The sequence below is a fragment of the Cyphomyrmex costatus genome, unplaced genomic scaffold (genome assembly GCF_001594065.2).
Source record: "Cyphomyrmex costatus isolate MS0001 unplaced genomic scaffold, Ccosl1.0 scaffold361, whole genome shotgun sequence".
Lineage (NCBI taxonomy): Eukaryota > Metazoa > Arthropoda > Insecta > Hymenoptera > Formicidae > Cyphomyrmex > Cyphomyrmex costatus.
Window position 1 is genome coordinate 135,177 of NW_017277786.1, and position 25,923 is coordinate 161,099.

Genomic DNA, 25,923 nt, shown 5'->3' on the forward strand with positions numbered 1-25,923 from the left:
CACAGACGCAAAATTCATTAATCACATATGCATGAAGTTGGGTGCTGAAGGTGGTGTGCGCGAGGAAGGACAGGTGGAGACACGGCCGCGCGAAGCGCCAGTTGAAAAATGGCGGACTGCGAGAAGGAGGAGGCACACAATCTCGTAAGCTATTTACCTTTACTTAGCGTTTATCTAATCGTCTTAGACATTCGGTCCCTAGTCATCAGATAGCGAGGTTCTTGCGCTGCGTTAAATTATTTCACGCTTACTCATTTTGTCGGTACGCAGAGAGCGTTTTTGAGGTTATGCCGTTTGACATTTCCCCCGAAATAGTACGCTCCGCATAGATAACGTGAACGTCCTGACTCCCGACTGAATCGATAATATCCCGATGATTTTGCTTTCAGCAAATGGAGTTCGAGTGGGTGCTCCACGAAGAAGTGCACTCATCGTTGTCGCAGCTCAGGAATATTTTGATGGTATGTGAATAATCAGATAAGTTCTGTATAAATGTATTCTGTGTATGACATCTAGCATTATTTTTTTTAATTTATTCTGATTTAATTCCACTCGTAAATCATGTAATATTATACGTCTAGATAGTATATCAGTAGTCGACACATTGTTCATGTATATTAATCTTGCATATTTATTTTAAGGAATGTGCTCAACGCTTCCCGCTGACTCTCTTCGGTAACGATCAGCATAATAAAACTGATAGATTTGTTTTCGCAGCCCCACATGATCAAGTAAAGTGCGTTGCTGTTCTGACAGGCGACAGTATCACAAATGCGGTAAAGTGTCTTTAATGTTCTATCAAGATTGTATTTGTACTTAGAATCAATAGTTGTTATTAAAGTTATAACTTGTAGCTTTATTGCTTCATTGAGATAAATTTTTTTATTTTGCTTGTAGGAAGTGAATTTTAAGGTGCAACGACAACAGAATGTCAATATGAGGACAAGTATTCAAAGTGAGCATCCATGGAAGTTACAACAAATTCAAGATGCTGCTAATCATTTACAGCAAGGCATTGCTCATATAGACAATGTAGACAGACATTATCTTTTTAAAACATCGGATGAAGTCATGCATGTGCTAGGTAATATTTTGGGCTGCCTTCAGAGGAGCAGAACCAGCTTGATTGTCCCTAGGAAGAAGACAATTGATGATCTCATTAAAAGTCGGAATATGGTATGTCTTATTGTAAACGTATTAATTTACCTTTCTACTATCAATAGCAAGTAACACTAAATTTTGTTTTGTTCACAGAAATCTCTCAATCCAAACCTTCCAGAGAATTTGGCCATTAGCTTTTACATTCAAAGCTACAAACTAGTTTTAGCTGTTTATCAGTTAGAAAATGCTCATGGCAGTGTTAAGTATGAAACCCAACAAGCAGAATGCAGCGTACCATGGCTGAACGACGCTCTAGTATTGCTTACTATTGCCCTACAACTTTGTCAACGACTAAAAGATAAGGTTTGTCATGATAGTTTAATTAAAAAAAAAAAATTAATTTAACATGATAAACTTTCTAATATGATAAACTTTTTCAGATATGTGTCTTTTCTCAATATAAAGATTTTACAGTAGGTTCTCGTGTTCCTTCTGCAATGGGCTGGTAACCTAACACCAAGATTCGTTTTCGAATAAAATTTAATATAACGTACGATGATACATGCAAGTGAGAAAGATTTGGCCTCAACTGGTAACATTTGCTCTGGCCTTTGTTTTTACATATGTTAATTGTTGTCCTTTCATCGTATTTCTCATTGCACTAGAATGTTGTTCTAAGCGTTTTTAAACGTGGTTATAGTGTGCGCCTAGTATAGTAATGTATGATATATTATAAGCTATTAAGATATCCAATCAAAGATTCACATGGAAATGTGAGTCACCAATGGATAATAACAAATCACTATATCATTAGGCCAGAAATGGAAGACTTTGAGAGCATTTTGCCAATTACTGGTGTGCCTATCACCATGTTAATATACTGTGTTCTTTCCATTTCTGTGGTAGTTTTTCATAATCATATAAATTTAACTTTGGCATATAACATTTGAAATTTGTCACTTTACCTACGAATTGATAGAAAAGTATTTAATACATCTACTGTGATTCTAGAAATTTACGCTGTAATCCTCTCCTTACTGGATTAGAACATATTTTGTATGTTAATTAATTCTTTATTTTTTCATTATATTTCATGTTATAGATGTTTACGTGCATATTCACCCATTGTGTGTAACCAGTATGTAGCATAATTATTAACTTAATTTTATGAAACTATTAAGTTATTTAGAAAATAATTGTCTTTTTGTATTCAAATTTTACATTTGTTATAATTTACAATATTTGATGAAATCAATTGAATCAAATTTCTGTCAATGTCAGTAGTTTATTAATATCAGTATGATAAATTTATGGGAACATGAAAATTAAAATCTAAAGTTTAAAAAAGAACGACTTTTAACTTGCCGGACAACCTAATATTTGTCCAATCACATAATGTTTTTATCTAAATTTAAAAAAGTCGATGCAATAACTTGGTATCTTTGTGCTAATAAGGCATACTAACTTAATGATGACTACTATGTATAATATGAAAAATGCCATTTTATTTATCAAGTATTATTTAAAGATAATAAGTAAACAAATACCATGTGCCTCATGACTACGAATTTGGATAAAATACCAATACTTTACATGATGGTACAATTTTTGTAATTGGTATTTTGATTACTAAAATAGTTAGCGAGGATACAAATATATATGTATATATACAAATATATTCATATTTGAAAAAGAGAATATTGCCAAAGAGAATGTTGCTCTAGGTTATTAACAGTAGGGAAAGGATTAAGGTTTATAATTAAAAGAAGTGCTTAAATATAATAAGTAGTTAGTAATTCTTTTAGTAAATTAAAAATGTGTAGGAAGAAATAAATCTCCATATGCATTTTTTGACGGTTTAATAAAATGAAATTATGTGTGTTTCAAAGAATTGAGGATATACAATTACAGTTAAAGATTTAAGACAAAAGTTTTTTGCATGTCATTGGCTGAAAGAATAAAATTAAATTGTAATTCTAGTTATACATCAAGAAATGCTAATAAAAAAAAATCTTGCCCGGGTTATTGTAGAATATTTCCATAACATTTATACATATGCGTTTATAAATTAAGATATAATGTTTATTATTTTAATTATTTATATTTAATCTTATTTTAATCCATATTTTGTAATCTAGTTCAAGACATCAGAAAATTGTAATTTATATGTTACATTTTGTATATTAAATTTATAGATAAGATTTATTGTTTATTGTCATATGTACTGTATATTATAAATACGATCCAAACAAACACACGCATATACATATTTTAGATTTATCTTAAAAGTTTATTAGGTATACTGTACTTATGTAATTTGTGTGTTTAATTTATTTAGGACAATTAATAAATGTATGAATGAAATTGTTATTAATTTTCACATATGTCTTTGTCATAAACCTAATATTTTGTTAAACTTATCTTGGTTGTAATCTTTGCTTTTGCAAAGTTTTAATATTTATTAGATTAAGGCCCGGTTGCACTAACTTTGATTTTAAGCGAGACTTGAAACTCTATCTCGTTTTGAAGTCGAAAGAGAGACAGAGATAGAAACAGTTTTAAGTTTCACTTAAAATCGAAATCACGTTGGTGCAATCGGGCCTAAATACAAGATTTTAAGCAGCGTATTTTAATTTCCTACTTTTTTCATGTTTATATGCAACACATTGATGAAATATTATTAATTATCTATAGCTTGATGATATGTTATCGATATACACAAAATAATGAATTATTCATATTACATAAACGTACGGAAGACAGTTCAGGGAACTCTGTGAAAGCAACGATCATATGGCTCGTTGGTCTAGGGGTATGATTCTCGCTTCGGGTGCGAGAGGTCCCGGGTTCAAATCCCGGACGAGCCCGTGGTTTATATTTTTTTTATTTATATAACGATATATCTTATTTTTTTTTTTATTTAAAAGTTGATACTTTTGCGATACACGTATACAAAACTCTTATAAATAAAAATGTTTCACTTTTATATAGCTGCACTTTCAGTACGTAAGTTAATCGCCTATAATTTATATTTCTCGGATTTTTTTAGAACTTTTACTTTTGCTTTATCGAGTGAAGATAGTCATCTAGTAGATGCTGTAGCTCGTTTACTTTATATAGAAAAATTACAAATTGTTTGTATTTTAAATCATATTTAGTGAAGACAAATCCGGAAATTTGAAAGGAGCGTTCAATATGGTACAGCTGAGAGTCGTGGCAACATGTCGACTGGGTGGAATTCTTCAAAGAAACACAGTGAACGCGAAAGGTGAAGTGATAAATAAATCAGTAATCGAAAAATAGCTTTCACATTAATGTATTTGTATTAAAAATTAAATAAAATAATGTTTCTTTAGCTTCGTAAAAGTGCATTCGGTCTATGCGTTACCTAACCTATAAAAGTTCATTGAATACGTACATCTATAAAGCACTTCAATTCCTTTTACTCCAAAACAAATTCGAATACGTCTGTGATATCTAACATCAAAGTTGAATTTATAGATTAAATTCGTATAGGTATAAAGAACCGACAAGATTTATCTTGGAAAATACTTGAAATAAATACTTTATTTTTAAAGTAATATGTAACATATTTTACTTAAGCCTTTAGAATCACAAGTTAAAATTTTTCATTATTTATTATTTGACATGTTGTTTTTGTTTTAGATGGATATCTATTTATCCGATATATTTGAACAGCAAGAGAAGCTTGGCAGGTGGACGAAAGCTGGCCAAGGATAAGTGTGTGGAAAATCCAACCTATCAGGAAATACGAGATGTTTTGTTGGCTGCGGGTATGAATGTAGGTGTCGAAAATAAGCTACATCCAAAAGAACGTAGCAAGGAACTCCTGTTCTGTGGTCGTATTCGCGTGCAGCTGAAAAACGATGACGGGACACCGGTACGATCCGAATTTCCCACCAGAGATTCTTTGCTGGAGTACGTCGGTACCTCAATTCCCAAATTGAAGACTCGTCAGGGTAAGCAGAGCTCTAACGAGCAAGCATCGCAACCATCTACGTCGACTTCAAAGAAAGGGAAAGGCAAAGGAAGGAGATAAAGATGAAGGGATGGAACTATTAAAAGTGAATTTTTATTTATATTTATATATTTTGTATTATGTAAAATATTTGTTATAATATGCTCATTCTTAGATTCTACTTTATCACATCATATATAAGATTAAAATAATACTTTACAAAAAATAGTACATTACATTACAAAAAATAAATGAAATATAAATTTCCAAAATGGTTACAATTACGTCGTAAATTTTATTATAAACTTCTTTATTCGTTAAAAGTTTTCTAATTATACTTGTTAAAACTAAAGAATATATACATGATGAGAGTTGTAGGATCGATCTGTAATTATGTCATGTTCAGATAATTAAAATATAATTATATATATATATATACTATATACAGAACTTTTTATATTTCTAGTTTAAAATTTGAATAAAGATAGTCTTTTACTAAGTTCTATCATTAAATCTGTTAAATTTGAATTGAAACTGAAAATAGCATAAGATAACACAATGGCTGCATTGCATGTATATGCCTTAGTTTAGAATAGAATGATTAAAATAAGTTAATAAATAAATTAATGTTAAAAATTTATTTTATTAAAAAGCAAATTTAATAATTACATTACTATTATTTGCTGTAGTACAAATATGACAATAACAAGAAATTTAAATTTATGTTTTGAATAGATTAGATATATACACTGCGTTTAATTTATCTATATTTATGATTGATTGTTTTCGATCTTCTCGGTTTTTTTTTCTTCGTTAGAAATGTTGTTTTTAATTGAATCGTCAGATTTTTCTACTCCAGTTGAATATGTAGTTTTGTCAGAAAAAGCTTCATTCTTCTGTCCAGTATTTTTGTTATTTTTGCAAACAGATTGTGGATTAGACGCAGATGTTTGTGGATCCAATGATATATCTTGCGAATACTGTGGTATAGGTTGAAGATAATAATCATTAGGTATAGAATGGAGTATGTTCATCAAAGGATTATAAGAAGCATATGGATATGGGAAATTCTGATATTGAATTGGTTGGTACAATGTATCGGTGATGTATGCTCTTCGATGCTGTGATGGATCATGTAGTCCGAGAACATTTTGTTCAATAGGTTTATCCTGGAAGAAACAGATTTTTATATTTATCATTTTTCTTTTATTACAAAAGTTAGTTTAATGCTTAATTGGCTATATATAATTGCATTTAACAATTTCAATAAACATTTGTATCAATATATAGAATGTCATAACTCTTATTTATTAATATAGAGAATATTGCAATTTCTTCTTAATTTGAATTCTTAATTTGACACAATTCTTCATTACTTTATTATTTACTAAGAAAGAGTTACCAATCTATGCAAGAATTTGCTATTAAATAAAATTCGTGAATTAAATATATTTATATTATTGCGAAACTTACTGTATTACTTTTGGTAGTAGGAACGTTGGAAGTATTAGAACCATCATTATTTTCACATGATTCACCAGCAGTCTGATCTGTTTTCGAGTTGTCCTGTGGGAATTAATAGGAAAAGATTTAATTGTAGCATTGATATATATATATAATATATATTTAAAAAATTTTTGCTATCATAATGTATATTTATTAAGAGCATCGAATTAACTTTTTTAGACTGGTATAACTTTATCTGAAAGACGAGACATATGGACGTTCGTATGAAACGTTTATTTAGATTAAACAAAACGTAATTATCGAGTTTTTCATTATACTGACTGCAAATTATGTAATTAAACGCCACTTACATTAGTTCTTCTGATGATACCATGATGCTGCAGAGGATAATGATGGTATATATGAGGGTGTAACATTTGGTGCAAAAGATGTGCAGGAAATGTGACCGCTCTAAATAAAGCGTGAGGCAGTCCATGTGGATGAGAAATTGAGCTCACCGGATACGTTGGATCGTATATTCCAGTTGGTGGATAGATAAAGGGTGGTTTCATCGCTCCTAAGATCGAAGGATCTACTCCCTGCATTGGATTCACGTACGATGCGGATTCTGATACCATATACAACGGAGAGTCGTGTGTATTCCAAAAAACGGGACTGGTTAACGATACACCATGAAATCCGTCTTCGGGGTTACTTTTGTCAACCACGCCCGAAAACGAATTTGTCGCAGAATCGGCGCTATCGCGAGTCGCATTGAACACCCTGACAAAATGAGAGTGACCAGCTGCTGGTCCTCCATTGATAAAATACTGTGCCACTTTCTCGGCATCTCCTACAAGGCAATTCGATAGTCTTTATTTCTCGGCATTAGCCGCCTAAAAGATACCTTAATTCACACGCGATTTTTAGGTGTTTAAAAAATGTCCTTTGCAGTTTCAGAATCCTTGGATTTGAATACTAATCCGTCCTTTATGAATAATGTTACCTTTATGTCAATAATTAACTGTAAAACTGTGTGAAACTATTTTTGCAGGAAAAATTTTGTAATGTTCCATGATAATGAAGTTTTTGAAATAGAAATACGGAATGAGGCATTTTTTAAGGTATGTCTTTTTGAAACGTTTAAATCAATAAAGTGTGTTTTGTATAATTATAGTATATAATTTTATTTTACCTGGTCTAAGACGACGTCTGTATTTTAAAACAGAACGTACTTTTCGCTCCTCGTCTGTTAGATCATCAGAAAGCATATTCAGTTCGACAGCTTGAATTTCTCTTTGTATGTTCTGTATGCATTCTGCACCTGTATGGCATTGTTGAGTTAAAACGTGAAATATGAGATTACTTTTTAGACAACTATTTCAGCAATTTATTTAAACGAAGATAAATTTGTAAATGTATGTCAATACCTTTGTTACTGTCCTCAACAAAATTGCATTCACAGTGACCGTTTGCAAATACTGCGGAAGCGTTACATTTTATGCATAGCAAATTGCAAGTTTCGGCGTCGTTTACGTCTATTAAATTGCCATGAATTGCTGCAAGCACTCATTACTGATTATCATGAAAGTTTATTGATTACTAACGATATATAAAAATTATCAATAATGACAGATGTATCCGCAAATCTATTAAAATACGTAACATTAAGAGAGAAAATTTTAATTACACACACTGCAAATTTGAAATTACTTCTAATAATATATTTTTTGTTTTATTTTGAGAAGATCTTTGATATAAAAAATTTTTTGAATTATATATAAAGTGAAAAGAAAATTTTATGTTTATCTATTTAAATAATTAATTTTGTATAACAAATCTATATTTTGTTTATTACCAATTTTTTGCATTATCAAAAAAATTAATTGTCAGTATAATCACGTTAAAATTAATTATTATTAAAATGTAATTGAATAATATAATATTCGAAGCTTTTTTTTCATACGAACCAGCATAACATAGAAGCCATAGAATATGAATAAATAACAAAAATCGAAGTCGGATGATCATATCGGTCGATCAATAACGTTCTATTAAAAATTTTAAGTCGGATACAAGTCGTACGCGATTCTGCACTACACTGGTATAATAGCAATTGTACTTTGATTTATAACAGTTTACGTTTGCACAATTCGTCACGAGTATATGGTGATTCCTCAAATTGCTTTTCTGACATCTTTAATAATGCAATTTTGCATTTTAATTTACCGAGTGCATTCAGTTGCATGACGTTATACCAGCGAATATATCAAATGTCACAATCTGTTGGTATTTTCGGCAAAGGTATTCAGAGAACGATTGCGATAATGCATTTGATTTTGCTGCACGTCAGAGTTTCCATTATAGTTTTACAAATATCATTCTTATAACGAGGAACTGTACAATGTACATATGGCACAATTTTGGTAGAATTTTATGCAAATTAATAATGATTTAGAAAAATTTATATAATTAATTACAAAATGTTTTTAGAGCAAAATAAAATTTCACACAATTTTACATAGTTAATTATTTAAAAAGACAAAGGAAAAAAGTGTTATTATGACAATGCTTTTAAATTAGCTTTTAATTAATATATATTTAATGTAAATTGTGCGTGGAATAAAATTATATATAGAAACAAGAGATAATCCATAGAATTTTTATGCAAATTGATAATCGACGACTTAGAAGGTTTACGTAATTATTACAATTACAAAATATTTTTAGCGTCAATAAATCATTGTGATATTGAATTCGTACAATTTTGTGTAGTTAATAATTTATTTGAAAAGACGAAAAAGAAAAATTTTATCGTGTGACGGTGCTTTCAAATTATTTTTTAAATTAATGTAAAATGAAGAAAAAAAAAACCTTCACCGTGACAATGCTTTCACGCATTGCCGTGACCAGGATTCGAACCTGGGTTACTACGGCCACAACGTAGGGTCCTAACCACTAGACGATCACGGCTACTGAAGGTCATGTAAACGAGTTGTGTTTTTAACATTAAAAGTGTCTCATGACATACTTATATATTTATTTACTATAAGATATTAATACTCTGTGTCTCACATTTTCAAATATGCTGACGTAATTGTAAAACATATTACATTAATCTCTTTCTCGGATAATCGAGTAACACAGATAATAAGGTCAGTTGAAACCGCACATGTAATAGAATTTATTGGAAATTTCATTTGAAATTCCATTGGACATTTTGTTAGAAAATTTATCGGAAATCATTGTTCGTGTAACTGCTTTTTCCGTGCATATTACAATCACGAAGCGAAATGGGACAATACTTTATCGTGATATCCATCTCGAATATCGATTCGATTAGGTATTTTATCGAGAAAATTTTGTTTCACATCTCATAAATTTTTAAATAATAGTAATAAGTTTTTCTTCATCTCTCTTTTTCGTATAAGGGATTGTCGCGAGTCCTGTATTCTTATAGTATGCGATTTTGAAAGATACAGTTACAGATCATTAATAGCTAAACTTTATAATTTAACAGCGTTATCTTTTATATGTATTATTTTTTTTTTATTCTTTATTACAGTTTCTGATTTTTAATTTTTGCTATTTGAATTCTCAAAAATGTAAAAGTAAATAAAAATTTATATGATTGCAAAATTAAAATAACTTTCAGAATCATGACGTTTACTCTTAATTAATATCAATTTTTGTGATACTTTATTAGTTTTTAAAATAATTTTAAATTGAAATAAAAATTTTTGTTTAACAATTATCGACGATTGATAAATTTGCTAGTATTTTTACCGAGTAGTGATAATTATTGCCATTATGTAATTACCGACATAAAAAATTATCTAATCGACAATATTTTACAAATAGCCAAAGTTAAAAATCGTAAATATTTGAATTCTTAAAAAGTTACTGTTAAAAAATTAGTGTTAAAAAGTTAGTAAACAATGAACAAAGTTAGTAAACGGCAAAAATTTCGATTTAAACTTTGAGCATTTCAATTTGATGGTGCAGTGAAATATACTTTTTTTTTATTGCATACATTTTTATATGAATACCAACAATATATATAATAATGAATATACACTTTCATGAATATCTAAATTGCTCTCATCTCGAGTCATTATAATTTTATAATTGATATAACTTTACATTTTGACTCCAAATGAATAAATAAATACATGCACTAATCTCGCTCAGACATGAAGCGATCTGATTAGACGGTTAGTATTTCCAAAATAATCTCTTACTAATCTTACACATACGTAATTAATATTCCGTGACAACCATAATAGCTCGTTACTTTTAAATTATAAATGACTTTAACGTAACAGCTAAAATATCTCATTTTACAAACATTGGATCGTTTTAACTCAATTATTGAAATTTTAATTTAATGTAATTTTTATTTTGTAATTATTGTTATTTTTATGTACATATAATATATAATGCATTTGATATACAAATTTAATTATCAGTGTAAATTATATTACATAAATTACATTACAGCTTTCAAACAGGGTCAGAATTGCATAGTGCATCAAAGCATGCATAATTTGAACGTCGTGAGTTCTGTTGCTTTAATACGAGTTACATATATAGAAAGTATAAAATTTTGAAAATCTCGTTAAAATAGATTCGTCTCATCTATATTTGGCTAAAAGTTATTATGTCTGAAAAATGCATTAACTATATACATAATTTGAGCGCGCTACAAATAATACAAATTTCATTACTCCAATATATTGAAACATAATGTGCTATGTTAAGAGTATCAAATCTTAAAAATATTTATCAGAGCAGATAGATTCCGTTAATCGACATGATATTTTGAATCTTTCGATAATATTATAATTATTTCATAGTTCACACACACAAATGAAATGATCTCGGAGTCCGAAAAGTGGTTTAACTATTCTGATATTAACTCTATCGACGCTGTATAAGTAAGTTTGAAAGGTAACGTTGATTCAATGTCGATATGGTTGACAGATGGTTAAGTCGATAAGAAATCACACAAGAGTCAATAAGAATATCGACATAGTTGATTTGAATCAGAAAATCTGACATCGACACTTGTGTGAGGTTGTTTTTATTACAAAAATTCGATCAATTTAATTGATTCAGACTTTTATCTTAAAAAATATTATGGTATATATCGTTTACATAAATATTGTATTATACAAATTTAGGAAAATTTAGGAAATCGTATATATAAAGCCTTATAATTAAATTGTATTCACGATGCTTGTAGAAATCGTTTAAAGTAGTACGTTCCTGGATCATCGTATCATGGCATCACAGAACTGCAAACTACTTGCTCACTTATGCTCTCCTGATCACGAGAGCCTCCAAGAGAGCCTATCCCAACCAATCGATACAGAGTCTGGCGTCGTCTTATATTCATACCTCTCTCTCTTTCTCTCTCTCTCTCTCTCTCTCTCTCTCTCTCTCTCTCTCTCTCTCTCTCTCTATTCTCTCGTTGCCGCACGTCATCTGGAGTGTGGTATTCTAGGATCGCGATTGGAGAGACTCGAGGATACGCATCACAAAGGATCTATTATAGCGAGTCCCGAAGGAATCATTAAGGTTACTAGTGTCATTCTATGACACTGCAAATCCGGATCTATCGATCGTATCCTGAGAGAATTCGAATCTGTGACGCAATTCTCAAAGCAGGGAGAAATCTTTAGATTATACAAAGTCTTGGAATCAGAGGTTCTTGTTAATTTTTCTAGGTATTTGCTTTCAATACGTTGAGACTGTTATTTAGTGTATCATTTTTAATACTGTAATATATATTTATATAACAAGCTTTCTATTAATTTTTTTATTAAATTTGCATAAAATTGACAAACTTATGACTCTCTTATTTCTTATATCTAAAGGGATTTTTTAAAAATAATTAATTCTAATTATAAAAATTGAGTTATTATTTATAAAAGAAAAATTGTATTATTATTTATAAATTATATTATTTATAATTATTCGAAGATTATGCGTTTTTGCTGAAGACAAATTAACTCCAAATTAATTATAGAGCTTATTGAAAAAGGCATCCGGTAATATCGGAACATTCTATACAACCTAGATTCTTCCCCTTCGTTCTAGACGTTCATCAGGCAAAGATGTTCTTTCGATTCTTTCCATTTCTTCATTTTTTCCTTCATTTACACTACTAATTACGACGGGAAGATTATCCAGGATTCCTTATCTCTTTCTCATTCGAGACATAAGCAACCGATTATATACAGAACAGGAAATCAACCAAAAGCATTCAAGAGTACATCCAGCTTTCTATATTTATTACTTGATTAATATAAATTGATAATACGGGACTATATACTTTCCTTTTTTCACGTAATATAATAATTTCGAGTAAAATTAAACGCAAACAATATTTCAAAAAGAAAATTTGTCATATTTTTAAATAAATTTTTAATGAGCGTGCTATCGACCATGTGTACTAAGTTGACGATAAAACATTTTCTTCCGCGTTATTTTATTCAGTAGTTCCTTCTTTTGCTGCATCTTTTTCGAAATCTTTAAGCAATTTATCGATCCGTTTTACGCATTCAGCAGAGTATTTATGATCAATATCGTAAACCTGAGCAAGCGCAATTAAATTATCAGAATATAAGCTGCAGTTTTACGAACGTATAGGAGAAACTTTACTTTTTTCGTAAAATCGTTTTTTAGTCTTTTATCTTGGAATATCATTTTCTCGCCGGTTCTCAAATTATCAAAAACTTTTAATCGCAACGGCCCAAATTTCTTTCGGAATTGATGAGTGTTGCCCGCACATTCCGCCTCCAGATTTTGTATTTCAGCGTGAATTTTTCGTTCATCTGAACCCAATTGGTCTACCTTTTTGTTGAATTTCTTGATGTCGTTATACGCATTTTGATAATCCTTCTTAGTTTTCGCTCGTATTTCTTCAACAAGCTAAACATTACACGGAAAACGATTTGATTTCACGATGTACGTCTAATAAACTCTTTTACGAATTTGCGAAGAATTTAGTGCTAATTGACGTCTTGTAAAGAGATAAAATGTATCAATCACCTTTCCTATTCCAGAGTTGACTACATTTTTTAGCTGATCCGACGCGTTTGGATACTTATTAAGTGTTTCGTTAACCCGAGTCCGATTAGTTTTAATCCACGTGTCGATCTTGGCGTCAACTTTGTCGTCATCATAATCTATCAAAAAAGTATCCTCGTTCGTAACATTATCTTGCACTCTCGCCAACACTTCCGAACTCCAATGTAAAACACGATCTTTCTCTTCCAGAAGACCTTCCCACGTTTCAGGCATTCTGCCCACAGTTTGTCCCATTTTATTAAACTATAGTAGTAGAAAATGGAAATGGCGAAATATGCTCGTATATTTTAACATGAGATAATATATATTTTCAATTTAAAATGTAAATAAAATAAAAATAAAATAGTTTAAAATATAAATGTTAAGTATATACAAACATTAGATTGCCATGTTTCGTTATCTATAATTCGCAATTCTTTATATAGGTAACTGTAAAAAACATTTCCATTTTTAAGCCTGGAATTTTTGTCATATTCGTCACGTTACCTTTTATTTTCTTGAAAATTTTAAATAAATCTTCTAATGAATTTATTATTAAATTTATTATTAAATCTTCTGTAAAGATTTTAGCAAGCAAAATAACATTTGGTTCGTGTAACGAAGAATTTACGAGGATCTTTATACTGTTAACTGAAAATTTTGACAGCTAGAAATGTTAGCGATTGCAATTTGATTAGAAAAACCTATTTGACGTTTCCCCGCTTCGCTGCACACCAAATATCGTGTTCTTTTGTCCGCCGTGTGTTTTTGTAAATTCACGCAGCGAAATTTAAACGTCGGTAAACCTGAAAAACCATTTACAGCGATATTCACTTAAATAAATGTTAAAGAAATACAATTCTCTTAATTATTTTCTATCTTTCAATTTCTTCAATTATTATGTATCTGCAATATAATATTATTTAGCACGATATGCGAAATAAGCCGGGGAATTTATATTTCTTCGTAATTATACATTTACATACAATATACGAGAATCACATCGTTACCAGAATAACGTTCCAGCATTTCTTTTTTTCTTCCTCCATTTCTGAGTAATCATCTCGTTATTGCAACGGTTCGTTTTATCGCAACGTCTCGTACGATGGCGCCGCGCGGCGGCGGCACCGCGACGCTCCGGAGGCGCTATTGATAAATTCTCTGCCGCGTATACGGAAAATACCGCGTACGCCGCGGCCGCGTGAAATGAAATTACGCGGAAAATGAGCCGTTCGCGTCTTTCACAGCCGGCTGAATGCGCGTCGCGGGGGCTCGTTTGTTCGCGAGTACGAGAAGCCACGCGCGGTCGTAACGCGCGAATAGCGTGGTGTCGGCGCTTCGCATCGAGCGCCATTTTGCGCCCCCGTTGTTCGCCGACTCCTCACCGCGCGCGTGGAAAAAGGAACTGGGACGGATGTCCGCCTGTCGGCCGGAGCCCGCGGGATTGAATCGCGGCACCGAGGCCCACTCCGCCTCGCCGAGGTGTCAATTCAAAGCGGCGTAATCTCCGCTCGGCGCGGCCAATAATCGGCTTATTGATTTTGATTCGTGCCCGCGTAACGTGAAAGGCCCGCACCTGACTGAACGACGCGCGCGTGCTAAAAACGCCCGACGAAGAAATAGTCTTTCCTTCTTCGGGATAACACGTAGCTTTTCTAATTATTAGCTCGATAAAATCTGACCCGTAAGAGTAACAAATAGAAAATTAATTTTAAAAAATTATACTTAAATGAAATTTTTCTACACTGAAAAAAAATTTACTATATCTTTAATGTACGCATTTCTTTGAACAGTACTGAGTAAACATTTACTTACATTAAATAAAAACTTTACTTAAAAAAATGATATATAGTTAAATTAAATTAATAGTTTTTGTATTAAATAAATGTATGTTTACATGTAGTAAATATTTACTTAGAACCATTTAAACAAACGTTTATTAAAATTTAGTATTTTGTGCAGGATAATTACGAAATAATAATTAGGTAGATTTAATCTCTTGTTTTATTAACGTATATACGCTTTTTTTTACTATTACTATTACAAAATGTACATGGAGTGATCGCTGAAGTTGGAACTTACTTTCCATTCGTATGAAATGAATTTTTCGATTCTGTCATGAATATTTTCATTCGTAATTAAAGAATGAATCTAACAACATGCTCTACTGTTGGAAATGGTACATGCGCCACGCAAGAAGAAGTTTGATAAGTGAGTAATACTGATTATAATATAAGATCACAAGGGGTCTGTTTTCTGTAGCTGAACTCGTATACTTTTACAAATGAAACAGATATATGTTTGATATTTGGCGAAAAACCGGGAAAGAAAGTGCAATTCTAACGCAGGTATAAAAACCAGATCTCAGGTGTAACATTACATGTTATAATGATAAATTTTTTATATTGGTTAATAAAATTTGAAGTCAATTTGATTGGTCACAAATGATTGATCACAAATGACATTATTTTAATAAACGATATTGCGCTTCCTTGAAATTGGTTCACCTGGTGATGCACTATCATGCACCTGATCTTTTTATATCACCATACTGATCGTCTCATCATCGTATCGACATTGCGTTTTGTCGATATTGTACGTATATAAATATCGACAGCACTTCTTTCAGAAAAAAATATCAACAGAATAATCTATATATACTAAGTTTAACTATTTTTGTTTAATTAAAATTAACTCAATTTTATATTGAAGAGTTATCTTGATAATATTTTGCTCTAAATCATAAATAAATGAAACATTCACTACGATTGGAATTAAATATTCATAATATTGAGTTTGAATTTTTAGGAGGTTAGAGCTTTTGATCTTATTTTAAAGTCATCTTCATTGATGTTTCACTGCAACGAATGAAATCATGGAATGAAGCATTATTTATTATGATCAGAGTTAAATTCACTCTTATAAAAAGTGAAATATCACTCTATTCTGAATGGCAGTACTTATACTATCGATGGAAGTGACTTTTTATTCGTTTTGAGTGAGATTTCACTCTGAAAAATTTAGAGAATATCTACTAAATGGAATCATATATAACGCTCGTCTTATAACCGAAATACTCTGTTTTTATTTTCACATTATAGTTACTACCGCTATTCTCAGAAGAGGTATAAGCACATATATGTGGTTGATAAGTCCAATTGAGGAAAATCGCATTTTATGCGTTACTAAATATTAATAAACAAATTTGATAATTATTATTAGTTTTATTAATTCGTTTATTTTATTCAATTAATTTAACTGTCTCTTATTAAAATTATTGTTAATTTTATGATTTAACGAATTATATTGAAATTCAAAGGTTTATGTCGAAATGTGGCTAGAACCGTTCTATTGAAATATTGTCGGTTCGACGATAAACGCGACCTGAAGCAGTAACGGTGCTCACGATATCCTGCCGAATATAGAATACCTTACTTGGTAAAGTATTTCGATAGAATTTTTCTCTTTCCTTGAAAGAACGCTCGCGCGAAACAGCTTTTCCAACTTTTAACACGTTACACGACCGAGGGAGTTTATCAACGTCAGCAGTTAAGAGTTAATCTGCGCGACGTTTGGTCCTCGGGGGATAAGAGTAGGGGGACCGCAGCGGGGGCGATAAACGGCCATCTTTATGCCCGATATGATGACGGGGAATTTGCGTTTCATAGAATTATCAAGTAAATCCATGGGCACGCGGCATTGAGAGAAATATCCTCTCGCCGTGTCGAGATGCGAAAGTTCCCACCGCGCGGTAACGATGCTTTTAACGATCCCGGCGACGCTTGTCCGCGAGCTCGCGCGAAAACCTCCCCCCCCTGTAGACCCCGTTCTCCATTCTCCCACCTCCATCGCGGCCGTCAGTTATATTATATTATAACGTATACGTGGCGTTCTCTCGCTTTATGGTGCCGTTCGAGCGTTTAAATTGTACTAAAAATAACTGCTTTGCGAGCGCCATCGATGCCACCTGAGCTACTCGTGCGTGCACGAAGGTGGCCTCCGCGCCGTGCCGAGTACGCGGGATACACTTCACCTGGCTGCTCCTTTTGAAGCAGCCGATGTTAGAGGAGGAGAGAAAGAGAGAGACAGAGGAGCGACTTGCCTTGTGAATCGCGTATGTATGTCCCTATACATGCATGCATAAACCGCGCGCATCGCGGCTTTTTACGGTCTGACCTATCTTTCGCCCACGTTAAATATCTCTCGCTTTCTGCAGGATGCACCGATCATCCGTGGGAATCGCTCCAGCGGATTTTACAGCACGATATTAAAGTTGCGAGTATAACAAATGCTGTGGATGTATCAGTCTGCATAGAGCTGCATGGAAAGAACGATTTTGATGTTGACGTATATCTATAAAAAAATTTAACTATATACATACACATTAAGAGAAATGTTTGGTATGAAAGTTTTGTGTTACTGACGCAAAAACTATTTGCTGACATGTGATCAATGAAACCGTTGGTAATTATATGCCGATATTAATTTGTTTGAATTTATTATATACTACAAAACTGATTTAAAATGATTAATGATAAAACTGTTTTGTATGACGGCGAAAAATTTCTGTGTAGTTAAAAATAGGCAATTTTGTTACCGAAACAAAACAATTACATAAGGATAGCACATAAGGATATTTCACTCTCTAGAATGAAGTTATGTTTAGCGTTTTTATTACTGTATAACTTTTTTCTTAGTGCAGATTTGAAAATAATTTAGAGTTTAGATCATCAAAATAATTAAATTGAACGCTAAAATGTTCAAACTTTCTGCTGCATTGTCATCAGAGCTCCAAGTATTCTACATAAACATTATAAACATGGAAATGGCATTGTAAGAGTCAAACGAAGTGTTTTTTAAAGTGTTTCATCTGAAGAGGACCAGATTTGGTGGTCGAAACTAGTAATGTAATTAACATCTGTTTTTTAATCGTTACATTTATGTAAATTTTATAAGTTCATTTTAGAATATATGTATTAATTGTTTGTTAATTTACTTTTCGTTTGACTCTTACAATGCCATTTCCATGTTTATAATGTTTTTAAAGAAAGAGTCCTTTATTTGTTTTATTTTTGATTATATATAAACTTTTGATGATCAAGAAAATTATTTTCAGATTTGTGTCTAGCTAAATGTTTAGATACTTCAACAAAACCGTTCTTTCCATATGTAGATCATTACAGGCATTTTAACTTATGTGTAATCATTGCTACTATAGGAGTGTGTGCATGGTCAATACGCTCGTTACAAATTTTTTGTACTTATCTGCCGCTACAAGAGGTATGGTATACGAGGGTAGTTCGAAATATTCCTGGTATGATAAAATTTTTTTGTTTTTCAGTATAGTCTTTTTTCAACTTAATACACTCTTATACATAGTAATATTCTAATCTTTTTTTATATCGTCTATATAATATGATTTCTCTAAGCTCTAAGCCTTAAGTAAGCGTTAGTTTCAGCGATTATCTACTTAAGTATTTGAGTCAAATCTTTTTTCTACGAACCATTTCTTCATGTTTAGAGAAAGGAAAAGTTATTGGTAGCTGAATCTGAATACAGTGTATGCGAAATTAATTCGAAGCGCAATTCTTGCAATTTTGCGATGCAATTTAAAGAAGTGTGAGTCATGGTGGAACCAAAATTCGGTTTACTTTGTATAAAACAAAGGAATTAATAAATGTATCTGTCTGAAATTTAACAGTAGCTCCGTGTAGAATCAAACTTGTCTAAAATTATAGCAATTTGATAGTGTGATGGCGTCATTTATGTAAAAGCCGGCGAGAACCTTTCGAACTATCTTCGTAAAGTGGCAATATTAGATATTCGATCCTGGCAAATTATACGTATATATCCCACATAATAGAGAATATCGAGAGAATACCGAAAATTCTCTAATCGCTATGCAAGTGATCTCGATACGTCGCAAAAATATCGTACACGTGGCGTTACTGTTTGCGCTGCCTTTCGAGATATGCATCCTGAAACGATAGCCGTTCGATATTTTTACAGGCGAGTATACGAGCCACAAGCGAATGATTTTCGTCCACCCGGCTACGGGGGCTTGACAGTGAATACTCGATTGAGGGCGATCGGTTCTTTCCACGTGATAGATCAAAACCAAATCCCGCCGAATCGATGGGCGAGAGCCTAAGCACGGACCAGCTAGCACAAAAAGGGAGCACATTGCTTCCGGTTCCGTTCGCCGGGTCATTCAAAAGAATTAACATGCATGCGCTAATTCGTGCACTAAAGGCACTTTACTGTTACCTTACATAATTAAAGGAATGCTTAAAGTCCATCTGGACTTCAAGCTCTAATTTCATCAATTAAGCCAATCGCCGTTCGATGAATACGTTGAGTAAAATAGCGCGAATAGCGATAGCAAACACTTCGAACTCTTAACCGCGATGTGCCATCGTGTCCGTATTCAATTACCGTCGAAATCCCTTGTCGTCGGACATTAAAGCCAGGTCTAATCCTATGGAATACGAGGGGGTTATGCGAGACAAGAACGGTTCTCGAGTCGGTGTTAAGCTTCACGGGATATCCTCTTTGGGGTAATGGTAATCGATGAAAAAAGCTAAAACGGTAACAATGGCGATGGTACTTGGTATAGGTAAAGGTCGGAACGGTGTTAAGATTTTTTATAAACGAGGAGAGAAGGTAGAAGAGAGAGAGTGTATGGTTTAATTATTACATTTACATTTTAGAAAAGAAATAAAAAAAACGTTACTGGCTTTAATTTTCATAGAAATCATAAAAAAAATACATTGTATAAAAATTTAAAAAAAACATATTTTTCCTCTTTCTCTCTGGTATTGTCGCGTAATATTATGATTTTTCACAGTGTCACAAATTTCTCTCCGTTATGTTTGAAAAAGATGAATTTATAAAATCGAGCGCGATTTAGAGAAAGTAATGATAATAATAATAATAACTTTATTGTGTGCACTGTTAACATTAAAAAGATAAGAATACAGTAATATTGATATTAATTACATCACAATAGGCTGGGCGACAGTTAAGCAGCTGATTTGAAGTCGTACCTGAATATCACAGAATAAGTGATTTACAGAAATTAAATTAGATTCAAGGACAGTTAATATTATAAATACATAAACTAATGTATAGAACAATAGAAAAAGAGGTATAGCATACGCTACTCGTACAGAACAATAAAAAGAGATGTATAATCTCATATATTTGATATTTTTAAAGCAATGTCTTTTTTTGCAATGAGATATTAGGATCTCTCAGACTTTAGATATCCATTTTGGCATCCATAAATTCTGAATAGATAGTACATAATAAAAATTCCATCGACATGTCACACATTGTCCAGTACGCATGAGGTGAAGCGAATGGATCATTGATCCGCCATGTTCCAGAGTCGTCTGGGAATCTTAGAAGCCGGGGGATGAGGTATTCGACGACGGAAATAGATTCTGGGCACGCGACCGCGAGATAAATATTTCCAGAAACATTATCCTGAAATCCTAAAACTGCACAATCGTTATAGTTCGCTTTTTCCAGTAAAAATATTTTCTTACTCCGACACACATAACACTTTCGTTCTTTCCATATTTTATTCCATTTTATCGCTTTAAAACTTTTTACATATATATAAACTTACCGTGCACACAGACGCATATTTTCAAATTTATTCACGGCAAATTTCTTTCTAAACCAAAATTGATGGAATTTTTCTTTCGCTCCTCTACACATATATCTCTCTCTCTTCCTTTTTTTTTTTTATTTCAACTTTGATGTAAAAAGAGTGCGATAGGAAATGTGCATGCAACTGTGGTTATTTTTGCCCGGTCGAGACGATACGTGGAAGCTATTGTTCGCGCGATCCTAGTTTGGCAGTGATCCTCGATGTCAGCCAGTCTAATAAAAGCCAGGTCGTGCTTGCGAACGAGTACCAATCGGACCCGATCCGTGATTCATCCCCGCCGCTGTAATAGCTCCGGTCTGGAAAAAAGACCTCCATCGCCGCTGCCAGTCGTCGCTCTCTCGCGCAAAGTGGATGGTGATCTAAAGATTGGCGAGGGAATAAGCGATTCGCGGATAAATGTAGAGACAATAGTTATCAATAGCACTTTCGTACGTACCCGTGCGTAGGGCTCTCGGGACAGCCCGTTCATCCGATGGCGAGATGCCAAGCAGACACAATCCATACTATAAATACTGCTGCACATCACTGCCCCATCCTAGCGCAACGTATCTTACCAGTTCGTTCTGTTCCGTACGACTGCTTTCCTTCGTCAACTTTTTGCACGCGACATTTCGTTCCACGCTTCCTTAATACGATCAAAACGTCCTTAATACGTTGAATAAACTCCTCACTCATCAACGTTTTGTTCCAGCTGGAAAAGATCTTACCTAACAAAAATTCATTACGACTCATCATCACTTATATATAAGGAGATTTTAATAAAAGTATAATAAATTGTAATAAAAATCAATTTTGACGTGTAGAAATTCATTGACGGAGTATGAATTTCCATTTAAGATAATTTACAAACAATAAAATAGAAAGAAATAATTAACGATTAAAATAATTGTTTATAGTTAGATATCGAAATTTAAAATCAATTTCATGAAAATTTGTTTAACGTTTAGAGTTCCTATGGAAAAATGGACTCGCCAGTTTTAAATATCATTCATTAGTAGTAAAAATAAACAAAATGATGTCAAGGGCGATTAAAGAGTCAAAAAGAATTTTCGTTAAACAATAAAATATATAATTAGTCATTTTCAATAAAATTAAAACATTACTTAATACTAAATCGCCTACAAACATATTTAACTATATAATAATAAAATAAAAATAAAAATAAGTTGATTTTGACGTATATATTACTGGAACCATGCCTACACATCTAAGTAACATTATTGCTGATTTAATTTGTTTGATTTTCTTGGTGAGTTTTCTTTTAGAAATTTTGACATAATTTGTTTAATATTTATAAAGAAAGTTTTGTACCATCGTTTTCAGAAATATTTTTATACATACGACTTTTCAATCGTGTGTAACTTTAATGTCCGTTTTTTTCGATGAAGACTCACAAGAGATCATTATGGAAACTGCACGATTTTTTAACGATAAATTTTGTCCGCCGAATTTTAATGTCTGAAGAGGGCTCAATCCGAGAGCCGAAACTGTAACGTTTTTTATATTTTTTTATATTTTAATACTTATTTTTATTTTAATTTTATTATTATATATTAAATGTTTGTAGGCGATTTAGTATTAAGTAGCGTTTTAATTTTATTGAAAATGACTAATTATATATTTTATTGTTTAAAACGAAAATTCTTTTTGACTCTTTAATCGTCCTTGACATCATTTTGTTTATTTTTACATAACGAGTCCTTATTTCTTTTTTATTAATTTATTATTAGTAAATTATTAATTAACTATATTATTATAATAAATATTAATCAATAAAATTATTGAAGGATAGAGAGAGAGTAATCGTTACAGACGTAATGCAACGATCAATTTACATACGATGGTCAAAGAATATATTGTTTGCCATGAAAAAAAATTATGTGCGGCAACGTGTTAACGTACATAATCGTCACGGAAGTTACAAGTTTCACGATTATTTTTGAAAACGGGGTGGATGTACAAATTCTTTGTTACGCCACAGGATTCTCGAGTTAATGGCGACCGTTTATTCGACTCGCGCCCAGACTGAAAGTGGTCGATATTGGTTTTCCAGTGTGCAAAGCAGTCTCTTCGAAGAGACGGGACATTACGAGCGAAATCAATTGTTTTAATATGACGCAAGTAAAAACATTAGCGGTAGAGAGAAAGAGAGAGAGAGAGAGTGAGAGAGAGAGGGGGGAGAAGGGGTGAGGAACAGAAAGAGGAGGGAAAAAGAGAAAGAGGCGACGGAAAACGGAAGTAGGGTAGAACGAATACACAGAAAGGGCAAGCGAAGGAGGAAGGAAAAAAGAGGAGAGTAGAAAAATGGAGAAAGAAAAAGCAATGGCAGGAGTAACGTTTATTGGACGTTATTAAATATAATGCCGCGAGGCGTGTCCCCCTTCGGGAGAGTTTTCCGATAACTTCGTAATTTGCTAAAAGGATCCCAGCTACGAGATTTTTAAGATGTACCGCTTCCTCCGCGATGTCTCCTTTCAGTCTACTATTTGTTTTCCAACGAGGTTTGTTACCAAGCTCTCTGAACAATGTAACATCATATGTTCTATTTTTTGCTTTTATTTCAAAGAGGAATCGTCGAGCGACGTAGCGGTACATTTTTTTCACGGTGCACGTTCGTGGCACTAATTCGTTTAGCACGTTGACCATATCTGGTTACTTTAATCTTTTCGAGTCTAACGGAATAATATATACAATCGAGATGGTCTTACAATAATAGTATGTAATTCGATGTGTATCAATTTTAATGCTATTATCGAATTATACCTTATTCTGTCTGATCCGATTTGCCCAATAATCATACTGATTATCATAATTGATCGCAATTGGAATTCAAATAATTTCCGAGTAAAATATTGATACCACGACGATAACATCGTGTGGTTATTAGGTCCCTCTCGCGTGTTCGCATTTAACGAAAGATAGGTACACGTGCAAGCAAGACCGTTGATGCTCCAACTAAGAGCCATGGCGTGTCATCCTAATGGCAGCGTCGGCGAGTGAAATTTACTTGAAAATCGCGTTAGTCGCGAAGTTTCGGCCGTCTAGTATTTCCGGCGGAGATTATCACGAAAGGGACTCCTTGCTGCACGACGACGTGCTCTCAAATTGAATTGAGATTACGGCGGCACGCCCTGCTTCGTGCACGCATACCCTCTTCCTCGAGGTGGCATGGCGGTTTCGTACGTGGATGTAATACGGTGAATGCACCTCATCCGACGTCAAGTCCACTGAATATGACCACCGATCGTCGACATACAGTACTTTGAGGGTGCCATTTCTTAAATTTTCTTGGCAAATTATTTCATATTTGGCTATTTTTTTTATTTCAACTTAATAATAATAACTCTCTTTATTATTATTAAAAACTTAACCTTTTTAGTACACATGGTTGAAGGTACTAGGAGAGCACCGAGTAATTAGTTATGTGACATTTATACATAATTTTTTTAATACACATCTTTATAAATATTTTATAAAATATTAAAATATATGTAAGAATAATTTTATAATTTTTGTAAAAAGTAATGAAAAATAACTCAAGATATATGAACGATCCATCACGCGTAGTGAAGGGAAATTATTGTATGTATATTATACTTAAACAAAAATTAAATGAGAACATAAATAAAGTACAAGAATTTTAAAAAGTAAAGCATTCTCAATAATGCTACATATAAGCATCTATCTATACTAATAACAATACCGATGCAAATTTTACTTTTTAATAATTAATATTAAATAAAGTATTTTTTAAGATCATAATGTATAAAATTCACAACTATAGGAAATGAATGCTTCAAACGATTAATATTAATATCTAGATAATATTTTTCGCAATAAAATTATTTGTAGATTTTAAAACGCTTATCTCTCCACATCAAATTATCAAAATCTTTCTAAGATATATATGATCATCAATATTATTAAATTGCTTGTTAATTTAAGTTGCGATATTATTATTCCAGGATTTAAGAATGAAAATCAAATTTAGCGCGCAGTTTGCAGGATTGGATACGTACATTAAATTCACGTTAAATTATTTAACCACTAAAGGTCCAGCTTTAACTGTTTATGATATTCATATTTCCCAGTTATTTTTAATAAATATTTTCGACGATGCAGTTTCGCAATTAATTTCTATGTTTTTTTTTTCATACCGCGACGCAATACAGGCGCAAGCTTTGACAGGGAAGAGTTATGGCTTCGTCGTTACAGATAAGTGAGCGGTAATTATTCGTCGGAGCGTGTCTTACTCGGGATACGAGGGTAGGTTGCAGGTAACGGGACACGTTATGGAACTTGGTGATCCGCCCCGGCTGCATCTAGTAGATCGGTTATCACTTTGGAGGCTTAGCCAAGGATCCGTGCAAATTGAGCGCCACATCCACCCCGTCTTAAAGTACCGTCGTGTACCGCCTCTTTGAGATTCTGGAATTTGCGCTCTGCGGGGTGTGAGAGCAAGCGGATAAGTGGATATACCTCGACTTAATCGATTATCCATCCTGCCGTGCGACGAACGCACCCTCCCGAGATATTTGCGACACGTCGATGTGTTTACCTACACAACGTTCAGCTAGATTTAAAATTAGTTTTTCCACAACCGCCGCGACACGCTAATAGGGCCCCCGATTTAGACCACCTCCGG

At 32.7% G+C, this 25,923-nt stretch overlaps 4 protein-coding genes and 2 non-coding genes across 9 annotated transcripts; 3 read left to right on the top strand and 3 right to left on the bottom strand.

The window, feature by feature from the left end:
- The first annotated feature begins 90 nt into the window (after positions 1-90).
- On the top strand, positions 91-1,803 carry rogdi (rogdi atypical leucine zipper). 2 transcript variants are annotated; one of them, XM_018543207.1, is made up of 6 exons: positions 91-144; positions 390-461; positions 642-776; positions 898-1,176; positions 1,255-1,464; positions 1,542-1,803. In XM_018543207.1, exons 1-6 carry the CDS (start codon positions 109-111, stop codon positions 1,608-1,610), a joined length of 801 nt encoding a protein of 266 aa, XP_018398709.1. In that variant the 5' UTR covers positions 91-108; the 3' UTR covers positions 1,611-1,803. The 2 variants fall into 2 exon arrangements, with proteins under 2 accessions (XP_018398709.1, XP_018398710.1); XM_018543208.1 differs by lacking the exon at positions 91-144 and adding an exon at positions 207-262.
- Positions 1,804-3,896: 2,093 nt separating this feature from the next.
- TRNAP-CGG (transfer RNA proline (anticodon CGG)) lies at positions 3,897-3,968 on the top strand. The gene has a single exon. It is a non-coding gene; the product is annotated as a tRNA-Pro (tRNA).
- Positions 3,969-4,045: 77 nt separating this feature from the next.
- Srp19 (signal recognition particle 19) lies at positions 4,046-5,241 on the top strand. The gene is made up of 3 exons (XM_018543209.1): positions 4,046-4,107; positions 4,260-4,369; positions 4,768-5,241. The coding sequence occupies exons 2-3, from the start codon at positions 4,323-4,325 to the stop codon at positions 5,159-5,161; spliced, it is 441 nt and encodes a 146-aa protein (XP_018398711.1). The 5' UTR covers positions 4,046-4,107; positions 4,260-4,322; the 3' UTR covers positions 5,162-5,241.
- A 609-nt stretch (positions 5,242-5,850) lies between these two features.
- On the bottom strand, positions 5,851-8,723 carry LOC108776528 (uncharacterized). Its single transcript, XM_018543175.1, has 6 exons — positions 8,669-8,723; positions 7,957-8,085; positions 7,722-7,850; positions 6,898-7,154; positions 6,554-6,646; positions 5,851-6,249 (listed from the first exon to the last, which is right to left on the bottom strand). The coding sequence occupies exons 1-6, from the start codon at positions 8,721-8,723 to the stop codon at positions 5,851-5,853; spliced, it is 1,062 nt and encodes a 353-aa protein (XP_018398677.1).
- Positions 8,724-9,427: 704 nt separating this feature from the next.
- TRNAH-GUG (transfer RNA histidin (anticodon GUG)) lies at positions 9,428-9,499 on the bottom strand. Its single transcript has one exon. It is a non-coding gene; the product is annotated as a tRNA-His (tRNA).
- Positions 9,500-12,817: 3,318 nt separating this feature from the next.
- Positions 12,818-14,233, bottom strand: LOC108776557 (uncharacterized). 3 transcript variants are annotated; one of them, XM_018543211.1, is made up of 4 exons: positions 14,108-14,233; positions 13,583-13,864; positions 13,193-13,462; positions 12,818-13,124 (listed from the first exon to the last, which is right to left on the bottom strand). In XM_018543211.1, exons 2-4 carry the CDS (start codon positions 13,853-13,855, stop codon positions 13,020-13,022), a joined length of 648 nt encoding a protein of 215 aa, XP_018398713.1. In that variant the 5' UTR covers positions 13,856-13,864; positions 14,108-14,233; the 3' UTR covers positions 12,818-13,019. The 3 variants fall into 3 exon arrangements, with proteins under 3 accessions (XP_018398713.1, XP_018398712.1, XP_018398714.1); XM_018543210.1 differs by lacking the exon at positions 14,108-14,233 and adding an exon at positions 13,999-14,059; XM_018543212.1 differs by having other exon boundaries at positions 12,819-13,124; positions 13,583-13,835; positions 14,108-14,231.
- Between the last annotated feature and the right edge of the window lie 11,690 nt (positions 14,234-25,923).